At 35.8% G+C, this 21038-nt stretch overlaps 1 protein-coding gene across 5 annotated transcripts in view; it reads right to left on the bottom strand.

Annotated features, from left to right (window-relative positions):
• Positions 1-21038, bottom strand: part of SCAF11 (SR-related CTD associated factor 11) — a 78646-nt gene that overhangs the window by 9298 nt on the left and 48310 nt on the right. For all 5 annotated transcript variants that reach the window (XM_017529661.2, XM_037738799.1, XM_017529675.2 and 2 more), the window contains 6 exons: positions 18669-18769; positions 15501-15565; positions 4187-4245; positions 3912-4021; positions 2840-2941; positions 1381-1487 (listed from right to left, as the gene is read on the bottom strand). In XM_017529661.2, the coding sequence (XP_017385150.1) occupies positions 1381-1487; positions 2840-2941; positions 3912-4021; positions 4187-4245; positions 15501-15565; positions 18669-18769 (544 nt within the window). The remainder of the gene's footprint in view (positions 1-1380; positions 1488-2839; positions 2942-3911; positions 4022-4186; positions 4246-15500; positions 15566-18668; positions 18770-21038) is intronic.

Genomic DNA, 21038 nt, shown 5'->3' with positions numbered 1-21038 from the left:
CCTGACCTCGTGATCTATCCGCCTCAGCCTCCCAAAGTACCGGGATTACAGGTGTGTGAGCCACCACGCCCAGCCAGGTGTTTTTTTTTTTTCTTTTGAGACAGGCTCTTATTGTGTTGCAAAGGCTAGAGTGCAGTGGTGCAATCACGGCTCACTCGACCTCCCAGATATTCACAACACTTGAGTTCACCAGAATAGCAACAGGAGGTGGCCACAAAATTATTACAGTGGTAAATATGTGCTATAGTTAATTTTACGCAGTTATGATTTAATACTGTATCTTTATAGTTGTTTATATTTCTCATGACTTCAAATGGTGGCACCATGTAGTCTGAGTGTGTATATGTTTTGATAAATTTTAACTTTTTATCATAGATTTGTATATATTTTATGGTAGTAAATGATAAAATAGATTAGTACCTACATATATTTTATGCATTAATGACATACTTTTCTCTTAATTTTTCACTATAGGCTATGCAATTTGTGAGTTTTTTTTTTCAGTGTTGCAAATCTCCAAAAAAATTCAATATATTTATTTTTCAAAATTCACATATGAATGTCTCCACGCAGTTAAAACCTGTGTTGTTAATGGGTCAACTGTATTATTATAGTCATCACATTATACAATAGATCTTTAGAGCTTATTCTACTAGCTGAAATTTTGTATCCTTTGACAAACAACCTCCACCTCACAACTACACCACCCCCTAGTCTACAGTCTAGTCCTATGAGATCAACTTTTTTCGATTCCACACAGAAGTGAGATCATGTGGTATTTGTCTTACTGTGCCTTCCTTATTCACCCAGCATAATGCCCTCCAGATTGATCCATGTTGTCACAAACAACAGGATTTCCTTTTTTGTGTGTGTGGCAGAAAAATATTCCATTGTATATATATACTCTAGTTGAAGCATTTTGGTTTTTTTTGAGACAGAGTGTTGCTCTGTCACCATGCGCCAGGCTGGAGTGCAGTGGCGTGATCTCGACTCACTGCAACCCCTGCCTCCCGGGTTCAAACAATTCTCCTGCCTCAGCCTCCCGAGTAGCTGGGACTACAGGCGCATGCCACCACGCCCAGCTAATTTCTGTATTTTTTAGTAGAGATGGGGTTTCACCATGTTGGCCTGGATGGTGTCAATCTCTTGACCTTGTGATCCATCCACCTCGGCCTTCCAAAGCGGTGGGATTACAGGCCTGACCCACTGCGCCCAGCCAAAGCAATTTTAAAGTTAAGTCACTGTCCAAATATTTATAGAAGTTTACAAGTTACTATACCTTATTTCACAGCTTTTGTATGTAATCAAACACACATTTTTATGAAACTTGAAGAAACTAATAATAATTTTTAAAATAGAAAATGATTTCACAAACTTTACCAAAATTCTCTAAAGATATGGTACTCGTTGGAAAAATAGTTCTTGGCAACACAGAAGAAATGAGAGGAAGGACTTCTGTTTCAACATTCCAGGGTATAAAACCAATTCTGAAAACATAATAAAGACATTTTTGTTTAAATGGTTTAAAAAATTAAACCAGCAATTTAAAAGTATTAATTCTCTAAATCAGGTTAGCAATATTAAAATACAGTGCTTAAACATTTTTTGTCCAAATAACTAACAATGTAAATTCAAGGTTACTCCTTGTCTAAAAATAGCTACCAATTGGCTGCAACTCAGAATAAAAAACCTTTAAAAATACGTTTTTCTGATAAACTCATGGCAAAGAAAAGATGAAAGAAACTTAGACAGTTCTCTTTGAAATAATTTATGTAGTATTTTGTCAAGAATTTTTCTAGCTTTCATCATATTCTTCACTCCTCTAAAAAAAATCAACTTTGAGGTATAATTCAACATAAAATGCACAGATTTTAAGCGTATATTGTCTAACTTTTGACCAAAGTGTGTGCATATGTATATGTCTGTGTAAACGCCACTCCAATCAAGAAATAAAATATTTCTGTCCCTCCAGAAAGTGTCCTCACACTCCTTTGTATTCTTCTCCCTCCTTTCCAGGGAACCAAGGAACTGATTTATACCATTATGTTATATGCTAAAATTCCTTGACCTGGGGATGGCTCTTTAAAGGTCTCAGTGTCCCCTAGAGACCTGTCAAGACCCCTCCCCCTCAAATTTTCTGCACTGAAACCCAAACCACTTCTCAGCATTTTTTTTTTCTTATTCATTTAGATCTGCTAACAAAAGACTATCTGATTCAGTATAAGGTGAGATTCTGGAATAGAAGAGAAGCATGGAAAAAAACATGTAACATGTACATGTATAGAAATATGTAACTGTAAAGAAGGGTTTCATAGGACATACATCAGGACGTCTTCATTTGACTTCTATTATGTTCTGCCATCATTCCTAGAGGGTGAATGCCCTATACAGGACTATATAGTGACATATAAAATAAAGTCATAACATGTTACAGGAATTAATATAAAACTCAGGCAGTGAGCCTAATCTTTACTTAGGAGCTTCATTTAAATATGTATTACATATCTAGCCACCATCTTAGTAGCTTCAGAACTAAACTAAGAAAGAAAAAACTAGATTACAGAAAGTCATGAGTGTCAGAGTGGCACTTGATCAAATAGTTTAATAAATCTAGCATACACATAGCTATACTTGTTAAACAGATAAATTAAGAATTATTTACTTTCTAAGGGGTCCTTTATATAGCAATCTTTGTTGGGCATTTGAAACACCAAAGTTTAATTTGCACAAAACTTCCTTAGGAAAATAACAATTGAGTAAGGTACCCCTGTTTAGTACTAATGCCATCTTGTTCATGTAAGCATGTAAACACTAGAGTAAATAATTTGTTTATTTTTACCTTCCAATACCAGGTAATGTATCAGGAAACCATGACAATTCCAGATCCTGTCTCTTCTGCCTAATCAATGCACTGATTTCACTGACTTCTAGAAATTCTGTACTAAAAGACAAATTTTAGACATTCATCAGAATCTCACAATTTTAGGTTCAATGAAACAATTAGATCATACAAAAAAAAGCAGCTGTTTTTGTACCTAGCATTATGAATCACACGTACAAGAATGAGAGCTTTTTTCTATTTAAACACTTTTAAAATAAACTCAGTCCTAAGATAAGTAAAACTGGTGTACTGCAAATCAAAATTGTATTTGATTATTAAAAATAACCCTTGAATTTCCATATCGACAGATTTTTTTTAATAAAGTCAAGTCAGACTAATATCCTCATTATTGATAGAAAAAAATTCTAGATGCAATTGTTTCCCAGTTGAAACTAAGCCTAAAACAAAAGAAGAAAATAAAGGAGGGTATGATTACTGCAACCAAAAATGGGTATAGTACAGCCTTTCAAAAGCCTCCTCAGATATAATTATTTTTTTGTTACCTGGCCAAGCTCTAAAATTAAATCAAACAATCTTATTCTGTGTGGCTGGCTCAACTAAGTGTACATGATTTTAAAGCTTCAATTTAATCTTCAAATTCCATAAATATCTACTTAGTATCTACATGCCAGTCACTAGGATTCAACATGAGTGGATCAGCTCTAGAAGCATTCTGCTTGAGGTACCGTTCCCGCAATTTAATAAATAACCTGCTTCTTTAGCATATAGAAAGCTTACATACAACTACTTATTAATGAAAACAAAGAGCACTGGCATAATCATTGCACAACAGAGAAGCTCCCAAAATTAACAGGTTTTCTCTTGCATAGAGCTAGTTTACTTTCCAAAAAAAAAAAAAAAAAAAAAAAAAAAAAAAAAAAAAAAAAAAAAAACCAAAAAGCAACAACAACAAACCAAGGTGGGCCTTTCAGTTTTTATTGGGCCCAGAGTTTAAATTTCTAGCAAAAGTTAATTATAATCATTAAACATCAAGTATAAGCAGCATAAATTAAAAGTAGAAAATACTAACCAATAAGCTCTATAGGTAAAGGAAGATTCTCCAGGGTGACTAATAGAAGAAAACATATTGGAGAAAAAATTTCTGAAGCACTGATTTGTACTCCAATTTGATCTCTGAGGCTAGAAAAGTAAAAAGTAATTAGTGAAACAACAAATAAAAATATCTCTAATAGGTAAATAACAGTTATACTTAAATATTTTGATACACCCGAAGCACTGGTTATTTATGGGCTAAATAACACGTGTTATTATCTAAGAAAAAGATTTTTCTTGGTTTCAACAAACCTTATTTATCTTTATTGCTGCATTTTTCTTTCCACCTGTTTCACTGTATAAAGAGTTGCCTGTACAAAGACACAAAAGGACTTGGTTACCTTGTATTAATTTTTATTAAAAAGGCTGTAAACCAGCATTCATACTAGCACACTGGCAAGGGCTGAAATATGTAGAATAGCTGCATTTCAAATAATACACAATTTTTTGCACACTATTCCCAAATGCTGATTTCATCTTATCTTGTTAAGCTACCAATACAAGTAAAATACAAAAGGCCACAATAGAGAAAATTAGGTGAAGTATGCAAAACCTGCTTTCCTTACATGTGAGTTAAAATTCTACTCAACATTTTATGCTACCTTATGCAAACTTAAACTATCTTATAACATAAGGTATACACAAGAAGTCAAACTATTTAACATCAATAATCCACTTAACATTTCCAGCTATCATCTAGAAAACAGGTAGCTATCTCAAGCAGAGGCTGACTAGGGGACCTGGGGCCTTCAGCTCTTGTTAACCACAAATTACCATTTAGCCACTGGCACCCACTTTAAGTAAGTTATCTCCTTCAAATTTTATACTTAAAGGAAAAAGTGGAAGTGTTGACTGAAACAGCTTTCTGTTACAACAGTGTTGGTGGCTGCATTGTTTATGACTTGTCTACAGTGCATATGACAAATTTTCCACCTTGCTTGCCTCACAAAGGGCCTACTGAGATTGTTCGAAATAAATCACACTAAGTAGAGGCTTGTTCCCTGCACTGGAAGATCATATGTATTTTGGTTTACTTCTGTTAGTCCAGTTGGTAATAGCCTGCTTTCTACTTAATAGCATACTAATTTCCTTTTAAGTTATTACACAACATCTGTTTGGTTTTGCACAAGTCCCTGTCAGAACTACTATTAACAAATTCAATGTCGGTGGCAGGGGAACAGGCTGAGTTCCAGCACTTACTGCCTTACCCCTTTGATCTATATCTAAAAGATGGTAACACTGATTTTTAAAACTGCTTAAGAAGCAAGAAGTAAAAATATATGGTAGTTATACAAATACAGTCTTAGAAAGAACCATGTTCCTTCAGCTAGACATAGAATTGCCCCGTGCTATACCTACATAGTGTCTTTTATGCCCTAAGGATGCTGAGATGTTTTGTTTCAGGTTTCATTCACTCAACACTTAGTAAGTATGTAGTGTTCACATAGCATTCTTTCACTTGGAAGCCTATCTCAGAAAGCCATCATTAGATAAAATGCTCTCTACTGAAAGAACTGTTAGTTTTCTCTGGGCAAAGCTACATGTGAAAAGCCAGTCCAAAAGCTATTTCACGTATTTCTGGGTAATTCTCAGATAATTTCTGAGCAGCCTGAATGATAGTCTCTAAAGTATTCAATACTGGTGAATTTGTCTAAATTGTGGTTTCCTGAGGATCGTTTCACAAATCCACCCTACCTGTCTGTCTTTGGAGAGCAGTGATATTCCTTTTCATTTAATTTTTATCAAATTAATGCATGTACATACTTTAATAAATCAAACAGTACTTCCAATCTTCTAAAGAAAAATTGCAGAAATACTCACTCTTGATTTCTGTTTCCCCAAAGCACTCATTAAATCCTTTGGCTGTTTCTTCTAATATTTATTTCTTTATTTCTAAATAACATCCTTGTACTACTCTACCTTTATTTTCGGTTTCAGATATTTTCTTTTGTTTCTTTTTTTTGAAATGAAGTCTGGCCAGGTTGGAGTACAGTGGCACAATCTCAGCTCACTGCAACCTCTGCCTCCCAGGTTCAAGCAATTCTCTTGTCTTGGCCTCCCAAGTAGCTGGAACTACAGGCACACACCACTACGCCTAGCTAATTTTTGTATTTTTAGTAGAGATAGGGATGGTCAGGCTGGTCTTGAACTCCTGACCTTAGGTGATCCACCCATCTTGGCCTCCCAAAGTGCTGGGATTACAGGCGTGAGCCACCACACCTGGCCAGTTTCGGATATTTTCTGGTGATTTTCTTTTTCCACTATGGAAGATAAAGATTTTTCTTTTTATGCCATCCTGCCTTATCGTCTATCTTTACTCTGCCTATATTATCCTTTTTGATATACAAATATATCAACACGATGTAGCAGTGTTACATTATAATCATTTAAGCATTAATAACAGCTGAACCATATAATGAATTGTTACCTTTTTAATAGATTCTTGCTTTTCCTAGGGTTAATAATGGATTTGTTTTCTCTTTTCCTTTTCTTCCTGTATTATCCACCATTAATTTAGCTAACTACGACAAAAGTTATACTTAGATTTACAACAAAAAAAGTTATACTTAGATTTATAATCTAAGTTTAAGACACTCAAAAACAACAACTCATCCATAAAGCTTGTTCCCCACTCTCCTAGCAAAACTCTTTGTCCTGCTCCAATATGAACTGGTAACTCTCAAAGCTGCTGTTCAATCGTCATTCTGGGATTGTTCTCTGTCATTATCCTGATAATCCTCTTTTTCCTTTTTATCTTTTCCTGAGTTGGAACTCATTTTCTGAATCTCACATTGTTCTTCCAGTTACTATCTCATTTAGTGAAGTATACACATCCTCCAGCAGAAGGGGGAAAGAATGGGAATTAATTTTTGAATTCTTATGTATTAGAGAATATCATTATTCTTATTCTGAGTTAATATACGATGGACAGTTTGATAGGTTTTACAATTTTCTAGGTTAGTAATTATTTTTTCGAGAATTTTCAAGGCATTGCTCCACTGCTCCAACTATTGTTGATGACACTCTGTAACCCTATTCCTCTATGTGGTCTGTTTTTTTTTCTCTCTCTCTCTTGTCATCCTCAGACTTCTAGAACTTTATGAAGTACTTGCTATAATTATTTCCTCATTTACTAGGTATCATCTCCTTCACTTTTGGTCCTACTTTCTGAGACGTCTCAGCTTATCTTCTACTCCTGTTTATACATACACACACACACACACACACTATATATATATATGTAAAATATATATATGTATTTTTTTCTTTGAGATGGAGTCTCACTCTGTCACCCAGGCTGGAGTGCAGTGGCGCAATCTCGGCTCACTGCAACCTCTGCCTCCCGGTTCAAGCGATTCTCCCGCCACAGCTTCCTGAGTAGCTGGGGTTAGAGGTGCGCACCACCATGCGCAGCTCCTGTTTATATCTTTGCTGTAATATTTTTAATTTCTAAAAGCTTTCTTTTTTAAAATATTATTTTTCGCATATCATTGATAAAATATCCCTTCTTTCATGCTTTGAGGATATTAAGTTTTTTTAAGTTATTCCCTATTTTCCAGCATTGGGTCTGTCCCATCAGGTTCCTTTTATCTCTGTTTTGATCTCTATTATGTTGATTTCCCTCAAATATCTGGAGATCCTTGATTGTTTGCAGGATACTAAAATACTGATTGAAAATGGTATAGATGGTTGGACAGAGCCTTTCAGCTAATGTGTTTCACTGTAGGGTGATCAAGCAGACATCTGGTTATTTCACTGGGAGACTCTCAAATGGCATTATCTCTAAGTTTTTTCTTTTGGGCAAGTCAGTATTTCAAAAGATGTCCCTTATCTCCTACTTTGGAGAATTATAATAAGCAATACTGCTAGTGCTTTGAAAAATATCTTGGGTAGAGGACTAGAAGCCTCATCATTTGACTTAATTTCCCTCTCTGTTGTTTCCTGTATAATCATTTATGCTAAAATTTAAATCTCGTTCACGTACTCACTCTAGAGAGTAAATCTCCAGTCTTTCATTGGGTATACCACTTTCTCTACCCTGTTCAGCCAGGAATCTTCAGGATCTAAAAATTTTTAACCAATTCTGTTTTCTGAAACCATTCCGTATCTCTGCCTTCACAGATACTTGACATCTCCAAACTCAGCTTTCTAAGGTTCGATGGTATGTGAACTGTCTTGAGATTCCTAACTCCACTCTCCCCATGAAATGTTTATGTATCAGCTTTCTGCTAAGATAATTTACCATTCCTCTAATACTATTTTACTTCCTATTTTGTGGACACATCTTATGTGCTGTCCCCCTCTCTCCAGCTTTCTTGTCTGTGTGGCTTAAACTTTGTGGCTTAAAACTTTTTGGCCGGGCATGGTGGCTCACACCTGTAATCCCAGCACTTTGGGAGGCCAAAGTGGGCGGATTACCTGAGGTCAGGAGTTCGAGACCAGGCTGACCAACATGGTGAAACCCCGTATCTACTAAAAATACAAAAATTAGCTGGGTGTGGTGGCACGTGCCTGTAATCCCAGCTACTCAGGAGGCTGAGGCAGAAGAACCGCTTGAATCTGGGGGCGGAGGTTACAGCAAGCTGAGATTGTGCCACTGCACTCCAGCCTGGGCAACAAGAGTGAGGCTCCATCTCAAAAATAATCCCACTCTTTTCTTTTCATTCCTTTATTGCCATTTTAGTAGAGATTTGGGGTACGAGGGATCAAAGCATTAAACAAGTGATCAGTCTGCTATGCTTAACTAGAAGCTTGTCTTATTTAATTCAGCATATCCTCAAACATGTTTCATAAAACACTAATCCCAAAGGATGTTTCAATGAAAACATCCTTTTGTACAATACAAACCAGTATAATAAAGCCTCTGAGTTTAGAACCTACTACTGGCAGGCATCCAATTAAGGTCTGTTTAATTGATTCCAAAGTTTAATAAAGACATAATTAGATGGATCTATTATGAACTTAAAAGAAGTACTATATTAAGAAATGCCTGAAAGGGAGATCCTTTCTGTAAACTATATCAATTATAAACTACTATCCCAAACCAAAGATTAATGTTCATTCCAAGAAACAAAGTGAATATAAAGGAGATTAAAAACAAAAATGTGTAATTCAGTTATCTAGTATGACAGAAGAAAGAAAGTGATATTTCTTCAAGAAATTTGCCAATAGGTTTGCTGTCTAACCTTTCACAATACCTCTAGTGTGGCAACATCATCTTCATTATATGAGAAAACTAAACAGTTTATATAATTTTACTAAAGTTTCAGGTGTTTTAATGGTAAAAAACTGTAGAAAACTCGAGAGGCCTGACTTTCAGTGAAACCATCTATTAGACCTGCTGAAGTTTTAACTAGTATATTTATAGGCTATACTAATTTCTAATCAAGATATAAGAATTCACAATTTCATAAGCTCTATTCATTAGTTTGATTACTGTATAACAAATGACTTCAGACAGAAAGTCACACACGTATGTTTAAAGAACAGTCCCATCCTGCTTCACAAAACTGTAAGAAATTAAAGTCTGGGTGGGTGTGGTGGCTCATGCCTGTAATCCTAGCACTTTGGGAGGCTGAGGCAGGCTGATGATCTGAGGTCAGGAGTTTGAGATCAGTCTGACCAACATGGTGAAACCCCATCTCTACTAAAAATACAAAAGTAGCCAGGCGTGGTGGTGCATGCCTGTAATCTCAGGTACTTGGGAGGTTGAGACAAGAGAATTGCTTATCCCAGGAGGTGGAGGTGACAGTGAGCCAAGATCACGCCATTGCACTCCAGCCTGAGCAACAAGACCAAAACTCCATCTCCGAGAAAAAAAAGAAAAGAAAAGAAAAACAAGAAGCTTAGTTAAGCAGAGTTGCTTCTAAAATCTAACCAATCACTCCTAAAGAGACAGACAACAGCTTCTCAAGTAGTTCTTTTATAAAACTAATTTTTATTTTTGAGATGGGAGTCTCATTCTGTCGCCCAGACTGGAGTGCAGTGGCACAATCTCAGCTCACTGCAACATCTTGGGTTCAAGCAATTCTCCTGCCTCAGTCTCCTGAGTAGCTGGAATTACAGGTATGGGCCACCATGCCCGGCTAATTTTGGTACATAAAAAGAAATTTAAATTATCCTTAGGATATACCATGGTTTCTGTTCAGTGTAACTGGGTAAATAAAGATGTAGTCAATTTGCACAATCTCCCACTAACTCAACCTTCACCTTAACTTTTTCTCTTGGTTCCTTGCTTAGTCATCAAATGCCAACATTTAAGGGTACAAGCTGGCTTTTCTGTTGCATGACAGGTTTATTACTCACCCTAAACTTTGCGATAATTTCAAGTTACACTTATGGATTCTCTTAGAGTCTTTCAACTAATCAGTTTGTTCATACTGGCTAGAAAACCTCATAAGAAATGTAAAAATTAAAAGAAAAATTAAAAACAAAAGAAATGTCCAAATTAAAGGTTAAAACTCTTAAAGGTTCCAATCTTACAGCTATGATTTATGACCTTTAGTCTGAAGCAAAAAAAAAAGATTGATATCTATATCGCATTTCTGAAAGGTGAGGCCAAAAAAAAAAAAAAAAAAAAAAAACACACAGTTAACTGGTAAGTGGGGGACAGCTATTCTGTTATCAAAATGACAGAGCACTGATTTTACATTAAAAATTATTTTTGACAGTACATCCAAATGAGATCCATCAGAATGGCAATAATTTAAGTTATAGAGATTGTGGACAACCATAAAGTGAGAGGCTTAATTAAGATCAGTAACACTAACAATATCATGCTTTAGCATTATTTCGTGGTAAAAAGTGGCATTGGATATAAAGTCAGAAGGCTGGATCAAATTCTGGAGGCTCCAATTATTACCAATGTGATCTTGGACAAGATATTTAGCTTTTTAAAAAAGACTTTACAAAATGCTGTTGATACATAATCTCAGAGGACAGCTTATTAACCTCAGTTGACATCTTTAGAAACTTTCTAACAGATTACTTGGCTTCCCATCATTTTGGAATACTTTAACCAGGTTAGTTTTTCCAAAATAGTTTCACCACATTGTATCCAAATGAAAAAAGCTTTTAACTGTGTCTACTTGCATAGCAATCTTCCTTTTCAGTCTTATTTCCTTTTAATTTATTTTTTTGAGAAAGGGTCTCTTACTCTGGCGCCCACGCCGGAGTGTGGTGGCATGATCATGACTTACCTGCAGCCTCAACTTCCCCAGGTTCAGGTGATTCTCCCACCTCAGCCTCCCAACTAGCTGGGACTACAGGTGTGTATAACCACATTTGGCTAATTTTTGTATTTTTTGTAGAGGTGGGTTTCACCAGATTACCTCAGTCTTATATCTAATCATCACAGTCTTCAACATTTTGCCTGAACTCATGAGTGAGAAAAGAACTAACAACTGGAAGAAACCATCAATTAAACTGAGGAGTCAAGCATAAACAAACACATGTCAACACAAACTGTTCACCACTAAAACAACATGAAGATGAATAGATGGTATTTGTGCATGATATGTAAGCATCTGATTTCTTCAGAGCATCTCTATATGGTTGCAGACACCTTACTTATTGAAAAACGAATTTGCCCATCATCATTAGTGAGGTACAATTGACAAAAATTGTATATATTTAAGGCATACCACTTGATGTTCTGATGTATGTATACACTGTGAAAATAATCACCACAAACTAACATATCCATCACCTCACTGTTACTATTCTCCCTTTTTCGTGTAGTGAGAATACATGATCTATAGGCTTGGCAAATTTCAAGTATACAATACACTGTTAATTATATCCACACTGCTGTACATCTATATATTGGGTAGCCAGAATTTATTCATCTTGCATAACTGAACCTCTGAATCCCTTGACAAACATCTCCCTATTTCCCCCACTCCCAAAAACCACCACCATTCTACTTCTAAAAGAGAATTCCTCACTATACCCTGCCAGACGTTCTCCCACCAGCCTTCCCCATCTCAATAACTGGCAACTTCTATTTTACCAGTTCTTTAGGTAGAGACCTTGTAGTCAACTCTGACTTTCTTCTTCCTTGTACCCTATATTCAATCCATCAACAAATCCTGTTAGCTTCATCTTTCAAGTACAATGTAGCTGACCCTTGAACAACATGTGTTTGAACTGCAAGGGTCTGCTTATTCATGGATGTTTTTCAATAAAAGCTATACTGAATGTGCTTGCCTCTCCTGTCTCCCCTTCCACCTTCTCTGCATTGCCATCCAAGACAGCAAGACCAATCCCTTCTCTTCCTTTGCCCACTCAATGTGAAGACAACAAGGATAAAGACCTTATAATGATCCACTTCTGCTCAATGAACAATAAATATATTTCTTCATCCTTAATTTCTTAATAAGATTCTTTCTCTAGTTTACTTTATTGTAAGAATACTGTATGTAACACATATAACATACAAAATGTGTTTATCAACTGTTTATGTTAACTGTAAGGTTTCCAGTCAACAGTAGCTATTAGTAGTCAAGTTCTGAGGGAGTCAAAAGTTATACATTGATTTTTGACTGGGCAGGGGTCAGCATCCCTAACTCCTGTGTTGTTCAAGGCTCAACTGTACATACAGAATTGAACCAATTCTCATCTCCACTAATATCTCCTTGGCTCAAGCCACCATAATTTGTGGTACAGAAAAACACCACCTAAAATAAAAAGAACAAAAAAGAAAAAACCCACCTAACTAGGCAATTTCCACCTGTACTCTTATTCTCCTATGATTTTCTTCCCTTCACAGCCAGAGCAATCCTTTTAAAATGTACCAGATCATGTTACTCCTGAAAACACTTTCCTAGCTCACATTGGCCCTAAATGATCTCACCTTGTGTCTTCCTCTTCCTCCTCCATCTAACTCAGTCATTCTAGCCACACTAACCTCCTTGCTATTCCTTGGACATATTCCAAGAGTATTCCTGTCTCAGGCTTTTACTTGCTATTCCCTTGCCTGGAACAATCTTCCCTGAGATACCTTCATGGCTTAACTTTTTACTTCTTGAAGGTCACTGCTCAAATATATCTTTATTCAAGAGGTTTTCCATAACACTTTAAATAAACTGTCACCTCCATAATGTCATTACCCTTTAACCTTTTACTCAGCTTTATTCTTCCTTAAAACATTTATTACCACCTGTTTTACATATATTTATATTTTTGTTTGTCTACAAGAAGATCCTACTGGCAAGCACTTTGTTGTTTTTGTTCACTACTATACCCCTAAGAGTCACACAGTAAAATATTTGTTGAATGTATGAGTGATCTCAATTCCCTTTTGCCTCTCTGAGTATGAACATCCAGTACTGAGTATGTATCGAGTATGAATCTGGAATTTAAACCTGAGTAATTTTCATCAAACGTAATACCTAAATATAAGCTATTTCATCTAGTAAATAATCTATTTCAATACAGGAAGAAAAACTGACCATTTTAGACTTAACAAATTTCCCTAGTAAAAAGTAACATACAGCAAAACTATTAATACCTAAATGGATAATCAGTAAGTACAGTAGTCTCCTCTTATTCACGGTTTCTCTTTCTGTAGTTCCAGTTACCTATAGTCAACTGCAGTCTAAAAATATTAAATGGAAAATTCCAGAAATAAACAATTCCAAAGTTTTAAATTGCATACCATTCTGAATAACATGATGAAATCCTGTGTCACTCCACCTTCATCACAAGAAGGGTGAGTACAGAACAGTAAGATATTTTGAGAGTCCACATTCATATAACTTTTATTATAGTATATTGTTATAATTGCTCTATTTTATTATTCATTATTGTTCATCTTTCCTGCGCCTAATTTATAAATTAAACTTTATCATGGGTACGTACATATAGGAAAAAACATAATATACATACAGCTTAGTACTATCTGCAGTTTCAGGTACCTATTTAGAACATATCTCCTATACCCAGTTTCCTTCAAATCAGTCCAGGTTGGTCAGTGAAGACATCTGCTCATAATTACCTGGGTATCAGCACTCTTATATCATCCACTCAAAGTATAATGAGTATTTCTGTCTATCCTAAACGAAACAAATGACTTCAGGCATCTTAAGTAGATATAGCATTGAGTTACAGGCCTTAGACAAGGTTAACCTCTGGCAGAAAGAGGTTTTTTTTCCTAATTATAATTTAAAAATACCTATCCAATCTAATAGTCCATATTCGAAACAGTAAAACAAAATTCCTAATCAGAATTAATCATAGATGCTTATAAATGACTATACTGAAGCACTATGGGATTAAAGATTTTCCTATATTTCACCCTCTAAAAATAAGCCCAGGCAAGAGATATGCACTTAAGAAATATTACAGAGGTAAGACTACCATAATTTAGTGGGCCAAATCATCTATAGAAAATCTGTAACATCATTTAATCTTCCTCAGCAGTAAATTTTATATTGGATCTTAGAATTGGCAAACAAATGCTATCCATAAAAAAAGAATAGTAATTTACAGCAATGATGGAAAAGCAAAGGCTGTTTTCATATCTAAAACTAACAAGAGAAAAATGTATTTTTTCTTTTTTCTATGAAAAAGTCTCCAAGTAGAGAAAGTGCCTTTTTAACCACAAAAGCTTTGCTGTAATTTCACTTTAATAGTAAAATTTCAAAGGTAGAACATTTGTTAATCTGTAAATCTAACCTGAGGGATCATGTCAATTCTAATTAAAAAAAACAACAACAATCAACAAAACTTGGTATCCATAATGCATATAAAATGAAGTTATTCACTGCTTAACACAATAAATCAATTATTTCCAAGTTCACTAATTCACTAGTTATAGCTATAAGTGGAAATTCACTGTGACTTTGTCTGGAAAATAAATGCTCACCTTCCTGCTTACAAACAGATCATAGTAAGATGTTTTCTGGGACAGAATAAATAGCCTGAACCCCAAGGAGGAGTCACAAAGCACTACAGATGTTGCCATTTTTATTCAGGCTCTGCTGCAAAGCCTTCCTGTATATTAGAAAATCATGTACCAGACAAAAACAGGAGACAGAAATATTTAACGGCTAAAGTAGATAAATATGTTAAAGGTGCTTTATTTCTAAAGTTTCAAATTAGAAGTAATAGAGGCCAAAGTACAATTTCCTCTGGGAACTGTGAATTAGTTTCTTGCTGCCACAGACTTCCTTTGCTACTGCTTACAGTTACTGGCCCACAGGGTATTTAATCTCATCTCCCCTAAGGACTTCTACACTAATCAGTGGAATAAGACCACAATGTAAGCTGGTAAACATCAAGAAATTGTGAAACACTCTTTTCTACACACACACATACACACACACACACACACACACACACACACACACCCCTCTTTCCTTTTAAGAGGAGCAAGAAGGAAAAAAAAGGGCAGAAAACAGTAAAAATGGCTCCAGGAAAACAAAATTTATGTAGGACTGAACACAATGTGCAGAGCTCTGAGGACTATTTTCCAGACCAAAATGTTACTAATGAGAAGTCTGACCACAATCATTAACAAACAAACAAACAAAAAAGGGTAAATAACAAGCAAAAAGTCACTTACTATGTATCAATTTCAAATCACAAATGTTTGCACTTAATAGATCTTCTCTTATGATGGCTTTTCTTCTGTAAACATCAATAAAGACAGGAAAGAATTAAGGAAAAAAACATCATTTTGCTCATTTATTTTCAACTCATTCTCCATCAAAATGAAATCTATTATGCACTGATTGTATTACCTATGCTGAACGTCCAGTAAATGGTTTAAGGATATTCTCACAGACTCCTATGAGATATCAGAGTGACAAGTTAGAGTTTAATATCTAATGAGTTGTATTATCTCATTTTTTTTTTTTTTTTTTTTGGCAGTGGAGGGTTTTTTTTTTTTAGTCAGGATTTTGCTGACACCCAGGCTGGACTGGTGTGATGCTGTCATGGCTCACTGCTGCCTTGACCTCCTGGGCTGAAGGGATCCTCCCAGCTCAGCCTCCTGAGTAGCTGGGACTACATGCACCACCACGTCAGCTTATCTCTTTCTATTTTTTCAGACAGAGTGTTTGCCTTTGTTGCTGAGGCTATTCTTGAACTCCTGGGCTCAAGTGATCCTCCTGCCTTGCCCTCCCTAAGTGCTGGGATTATAGGTGTAAGCTACCATGCCTTGGCTAATCTATTTTTTATTTTAATTTTTTAACTAGAGATGAAGTCTCACAATGTTGCCCGGGCTAGTCTTGAACTCCTGGTCTCAAGCAATTCTCTCCCTTCAGCCTCCTAAAGTGCTGGGATTACAGGCATGAGTCACCATGTCTGGCCTCATCTGTGTTTAAACGATAATCTTAATGGCTGTGTGACTGACTGGCTACTGAGCCATGCAGAGTAGCAGTAAGTAGATACTACCTTTTTTAAAAGAACCATTAGAAAATTCTAGGAAGGAAAGCCTTTCAGTTCCACTTAAAATGGAGGTTCACTATGAAGAAACAAAACACCACTGCAATGCCTTCTTTGAAACTGGTAAAAAGTATCAGAAAGAGAGAAGTACCAGGGTTTCATTGCTTTGGAAGGGAGAGGCAAAACTGAATGGAGTTTGTCTGCATGTTGAAAAATCAAGCATATCCAGCAAAAAGATGACTGAAAGACAGCACTACTAAAAACAACCAAGACTCCAAAAAAGAGTATAATGTAAATATCCAACAGCTGACAGAGATATTCCATTTTGGGAAAAATAGTTAAGTTACCCCTTGGTGGGCAAAGGCAAATATTAATTTCACAGCTGTTATTTCCTTATGAAAAATCTCTGAGAAAAACCAGTTAAATATGGGGACTACTTCTACTATGTTAGACTCAAACAAGAGCTGTGAGTCTTACAGGTAATTTTCTGTGATGACCACTACACTCGGCAAGAGCCAAGAGAACTGGGTAATTTTGAGGGAGAGACAGAGAAAAAAAAGCACATCTGTGATACTGTCACAGCCAGTGATGTAAGTTGTATCAAGAATGAAAGTATTTCTACCAAATGGTATTTCTTCACTATGCGTGAGAAAAGTGTACTACTATCTACTATGTAAATACAAATGCAAGAACCAAAAGTGATAACTATTTTTCAGCAACAATTATAAAATTTGGCCTAATGTAGTTATTAACTTTGGGGCTCATGGGTAAGCTCTTGGAGTAGGTAGTCCATGAATATCTTGAAATCATATACAAAGATTTATGTCTCTAAACATGCATATTTTTCTAGCAGAAGGGATCTGAATCATTCTTCACATTCTCAAAGTATGCCATAAATACCCAAAAGTTAACATCTAAGGAGCTACAGTGTTATAAAATACTGATAGTTTCAATAAACCTCAGTGACTACTGCCAACTGTTTTAGGAACTAAATAACCTTACTCTTTTAAGACAGTAATATTCTGATGAAAAGTACTAATGGATCATAAATTTAATTATGAATCTGACAACATATTGACTTAAAAATACAACTTTTGGACAGCTCTAAATACATTTCAGATCAAAATGAGCTTAAGTTTCAAATGCATTAAAACAAGTTATTCTAAGCATCAATTAATTTCCAGTGTACTACTCATATTCAATTTAGTTGAAAAATGTGTTAAACATCTATTAAACTCAAGTACTAAACATTGTATTTCTAGACATTTATGTTAAAATAGGCAATGGTTTTAATAGCAACTAAAAAAAGAGAAACTCATATACATTAAAAAATGTTTTAACATAAACACTTGCTGGTACCTGCTACAACACAGGAAAGCAATATGTGAAAGTTAATAAGCAGTATAAATTATAACTGATGAAGAATGTTGTGCTATACTATTAGGTACTCCCTACTTTTTGTCCATAAATAACTTGATCAGTGCTATTCACAGTGTTGTCTGAGCACCAGTGCTTATGTATTGTTTAATATTGGTTTGTGATTAAGTACAAAAAATGATGGTAAGCATTCAGAATTTTTGTTTGTTTTTGAGACACAGTCTTGCTCTGTTGCTCATGCTAGAGTACATTGGTGTGATCATAGCTCACTGCAACCTCAGACTCCTGAATTCAAGATATCCTCCTGCCTCAACTTCCTGAGTAGCTGGGACTGCAGCCATGTGTCACCATGCCTGGCTCATTTGTAAATTTTCAGTAGAGACAGGGTCTCATTATGTTGCCCAGGCTAGTCTTGAACTCCTAAGCTCAAGTGATCCTCCCACCTCAGCCTCCCAAAATACTGGCCTTAACAGGTGTGAGCCACCACACCTGGCCAGCATTCAGAAATTTTACATTGCTGTAACATTTTTATTTTACAAAAGTTTTGGTCTAAAACAGATTCAGAAATAAACTGAAAAGAACAAATTCTTGTAATTCTTTTTATTTTGTGTTATTTTCCAGTAGAGATGGAGGAGGGGAGGGTGGTCCTCATTATGTTCCCCAGGCTGATCCCAAACTCCTGGTCTCATATGATCCTCTCACCTTAGCCTACCAAAGCACTGGGATTATAGGAGTGAACCACCATGCCCAGCCAGAACCAATTCTTCACCAAAAACAGAGGAGAGCTCAAATTAGATTCTCAGATTTCAGCTAGTTACTCCTTAAATTATCAAGTGTGTGCTTTCAAATAAGTGATTAAATACATTTAAACCCCTCTTCTTTTCTTTTTTTTTAAAGAATACTCCTTTTGTACTACTTAATTTCTATTCCACTCATTTGCATTCCACTTTTAACGTTAATCACTAACCTTATACAGCTTTTAGAATTTTCATGACAGGAGAGCTGTTTCTCAAATGAGTTTTCATTTTTCTTGTCTTTTATTTCTCTCAGTTGTTTTTTTATTTGAACCTATGAGAAAAGCAAAATCAATTTAGAGCAACAATCCAACATTACAAATAACTTTATAATTCTTCCTTGAAATGATTAAAATTACAGAATCAAAATTTTCTGTTTAAAAAGTATAGTCCAAATACATATGCTTATTCATTCAAGCATGCTAAACCATAAGCTTAGTAAGTGTGCTTAGCTCTGGGGAAATAAAATAGTGAGAGATGAACATAAGTAAATTAAGTACTTATAACAGAGATATGAACACAGATTTGTATATACATGAAGGATTCAGAAATTAACTGAGGATGTCATAGAAGACTTTAATGAGTAGACGATGTATGAGTTGGTCTTAAAGGATAGTTAGGAATTGATTGGTCTAAGACAAAAAATTCTAGGTGGAGGAAAGAACAGAGTTGTAAGGAATGTGAGAAGCCAATGTAGACAGAGAAAAACAGAGTAGCTAGATATAAAGTTGATGAAATGTGTTAGGACTCGATTGTAAAAGTTCTTGAATAAGAAAATAATTCTACAGGCATCAGAGAGTAAGTGGACTTTTTAAAGCAAGCAAATGTGATGATCAAATTTGTTTTTAGGAAGATAACTTTGGTAGCGATATGGAGAATCGGCCAGTTAAGAAGAGACTATAAAAACCAGAAAATAAAAAAGGAAGCTCTTAAGATAAACTAGATCTATACTGTCCAAGACAATAGTCACTAGCCACATATGGCTACCCAGTGCTTGAAACATGGCTCGTCTAAATTGGAATGTCCGACAAATATAAAATAGACACAAGATTTCAAAGACCTAGTATAATTTTTTTAAACCATGTGAAATCTCTCAATAATAATTTTAAAATATTACATGTTGAACTAATACATTAGATATATTGGATTAAAAATAAAATATATCATTCAATTTATTTCATTTCTTTTTATTATTTTAGGGTGCTACTAAAAATTTTAGTTATTTAGTGGCTTATAGTATACTTCTATCAAACAGCACTAGTGAGATGACAGAATAGGAGCCTACAAAGAGGCAACAATGGAGGAATAAAGAAGAAACATATTTAAGATATTCAACAGAAAAAAAAATAAATGAGGGAAAGAAAAATGGAAAAGTTCCAGTTATTTCTGATCTTGGTGACTGGGGTTGTGATTCCATTAACAATTGGAGCTGGGCAAAGGGATAGGAAATGTGATTAATTTGAAATTTGTTAATGTTAGATTTTTTTTTTTTTTTTTGGTATTCCAGATGGAGATGTACAAGTGGTTGTAAATACTGGTCTGGCTCTCAGTAAAGAGTCTGGGATAGGGTCAGAATTTTATTTTATTTTTATTTTTTGAGATGGAGTCTCACTCTGCTGCCCAGGCTGTAGTGCAGTGGCACCATCTTGGCTCACTGCAACCTCTACCTCCCAGGTTCAAGTGATACTCCTGTCTCAGCCTCCTGAGTAGCTGGGACTACAAGCACCCACCACCATGCCCGGCTAGTTTTTGTATTTTTAGTAGAGATGGGGGTTTCACTATGTTGGCCAGGTTGGTCTTGAACTCCTGACCTCATGATCTGCCCGCCTCGACCTCCCAAGGTGCTGGGATTACAGGCATGAGACAGTGTGCCCAGCCAGTGACAGAATTTTAGAACTATCCAAAGATAGGTAGTACTTAAAGCTACTGAAGTATAATAGTTGAGACGACTTAGAAAGTAAGTATACTGAGACAATTTAAATGAAGATCTAATGAGCCCTAATGATTAAGAAAAGGAAGAGGAGGGCAGGGATATGACAAAGAAGATTGTGAAAGGACAGAGAAGTAAAACAATCATACATACATACATACCCACAAGAGAAGGATGTTCTAGAGGCCGAAGGAAGTAGAGGGTAGTCAACAGCACTACACGCAGAAAGCAAACCATGGAATGTGGAAGTCTGAGTCTGGACCTTGGTGAGGGCAGTGTTTGTAAAATAAGATAAGATAAATGTTCTATGAAAACTGAAAAGTGAGTAAGAATTGAGAAAAAGGAATTGTCTCATTCAAGAAGTTCAGTTGCGGCCGGGTGTGGTGGCTCACGCCTGTAATCCCAGCACTTTGGGAGGCCGTGGTGGGCAGATCACAACGTCAGGAGTTCGAGACCAGCCTGACCAATATGGTGAAACCTTGTCTCCACTAAAAATACAACAATTAGCTGGGCGTGGTGATGGGTGCCTGTAGTCCCAGCTACTCAAGAGGCCAAGGCAGGAGAATTGCTTGAACCTGGGAGGCGGAGGTTTCAGTGAGCCAAGATCACACCA

Source organism: Cebus imitator, unplaced genomic scaffold (genome assembly GCF_001604975.1).
Source record: "Cebus imitator isolate Cc_AM_T3 unplaced genomic scaffold, Cebus_imitator-1.0 Scaffold2, whole genome shotgun sequence".
Classification (NCBI taxonomy): domain Eukaryota; kingdom Metazoa; phylum Chordata; class Mammalia; order Primates; family Cebidae; genus Cebus; species Cebus imitator.
The sequence above is the reverse complement of the archived record's forward strand: the minus strand, read 5'-3'. Positions and strand labels throughout refer to the sequence as shown.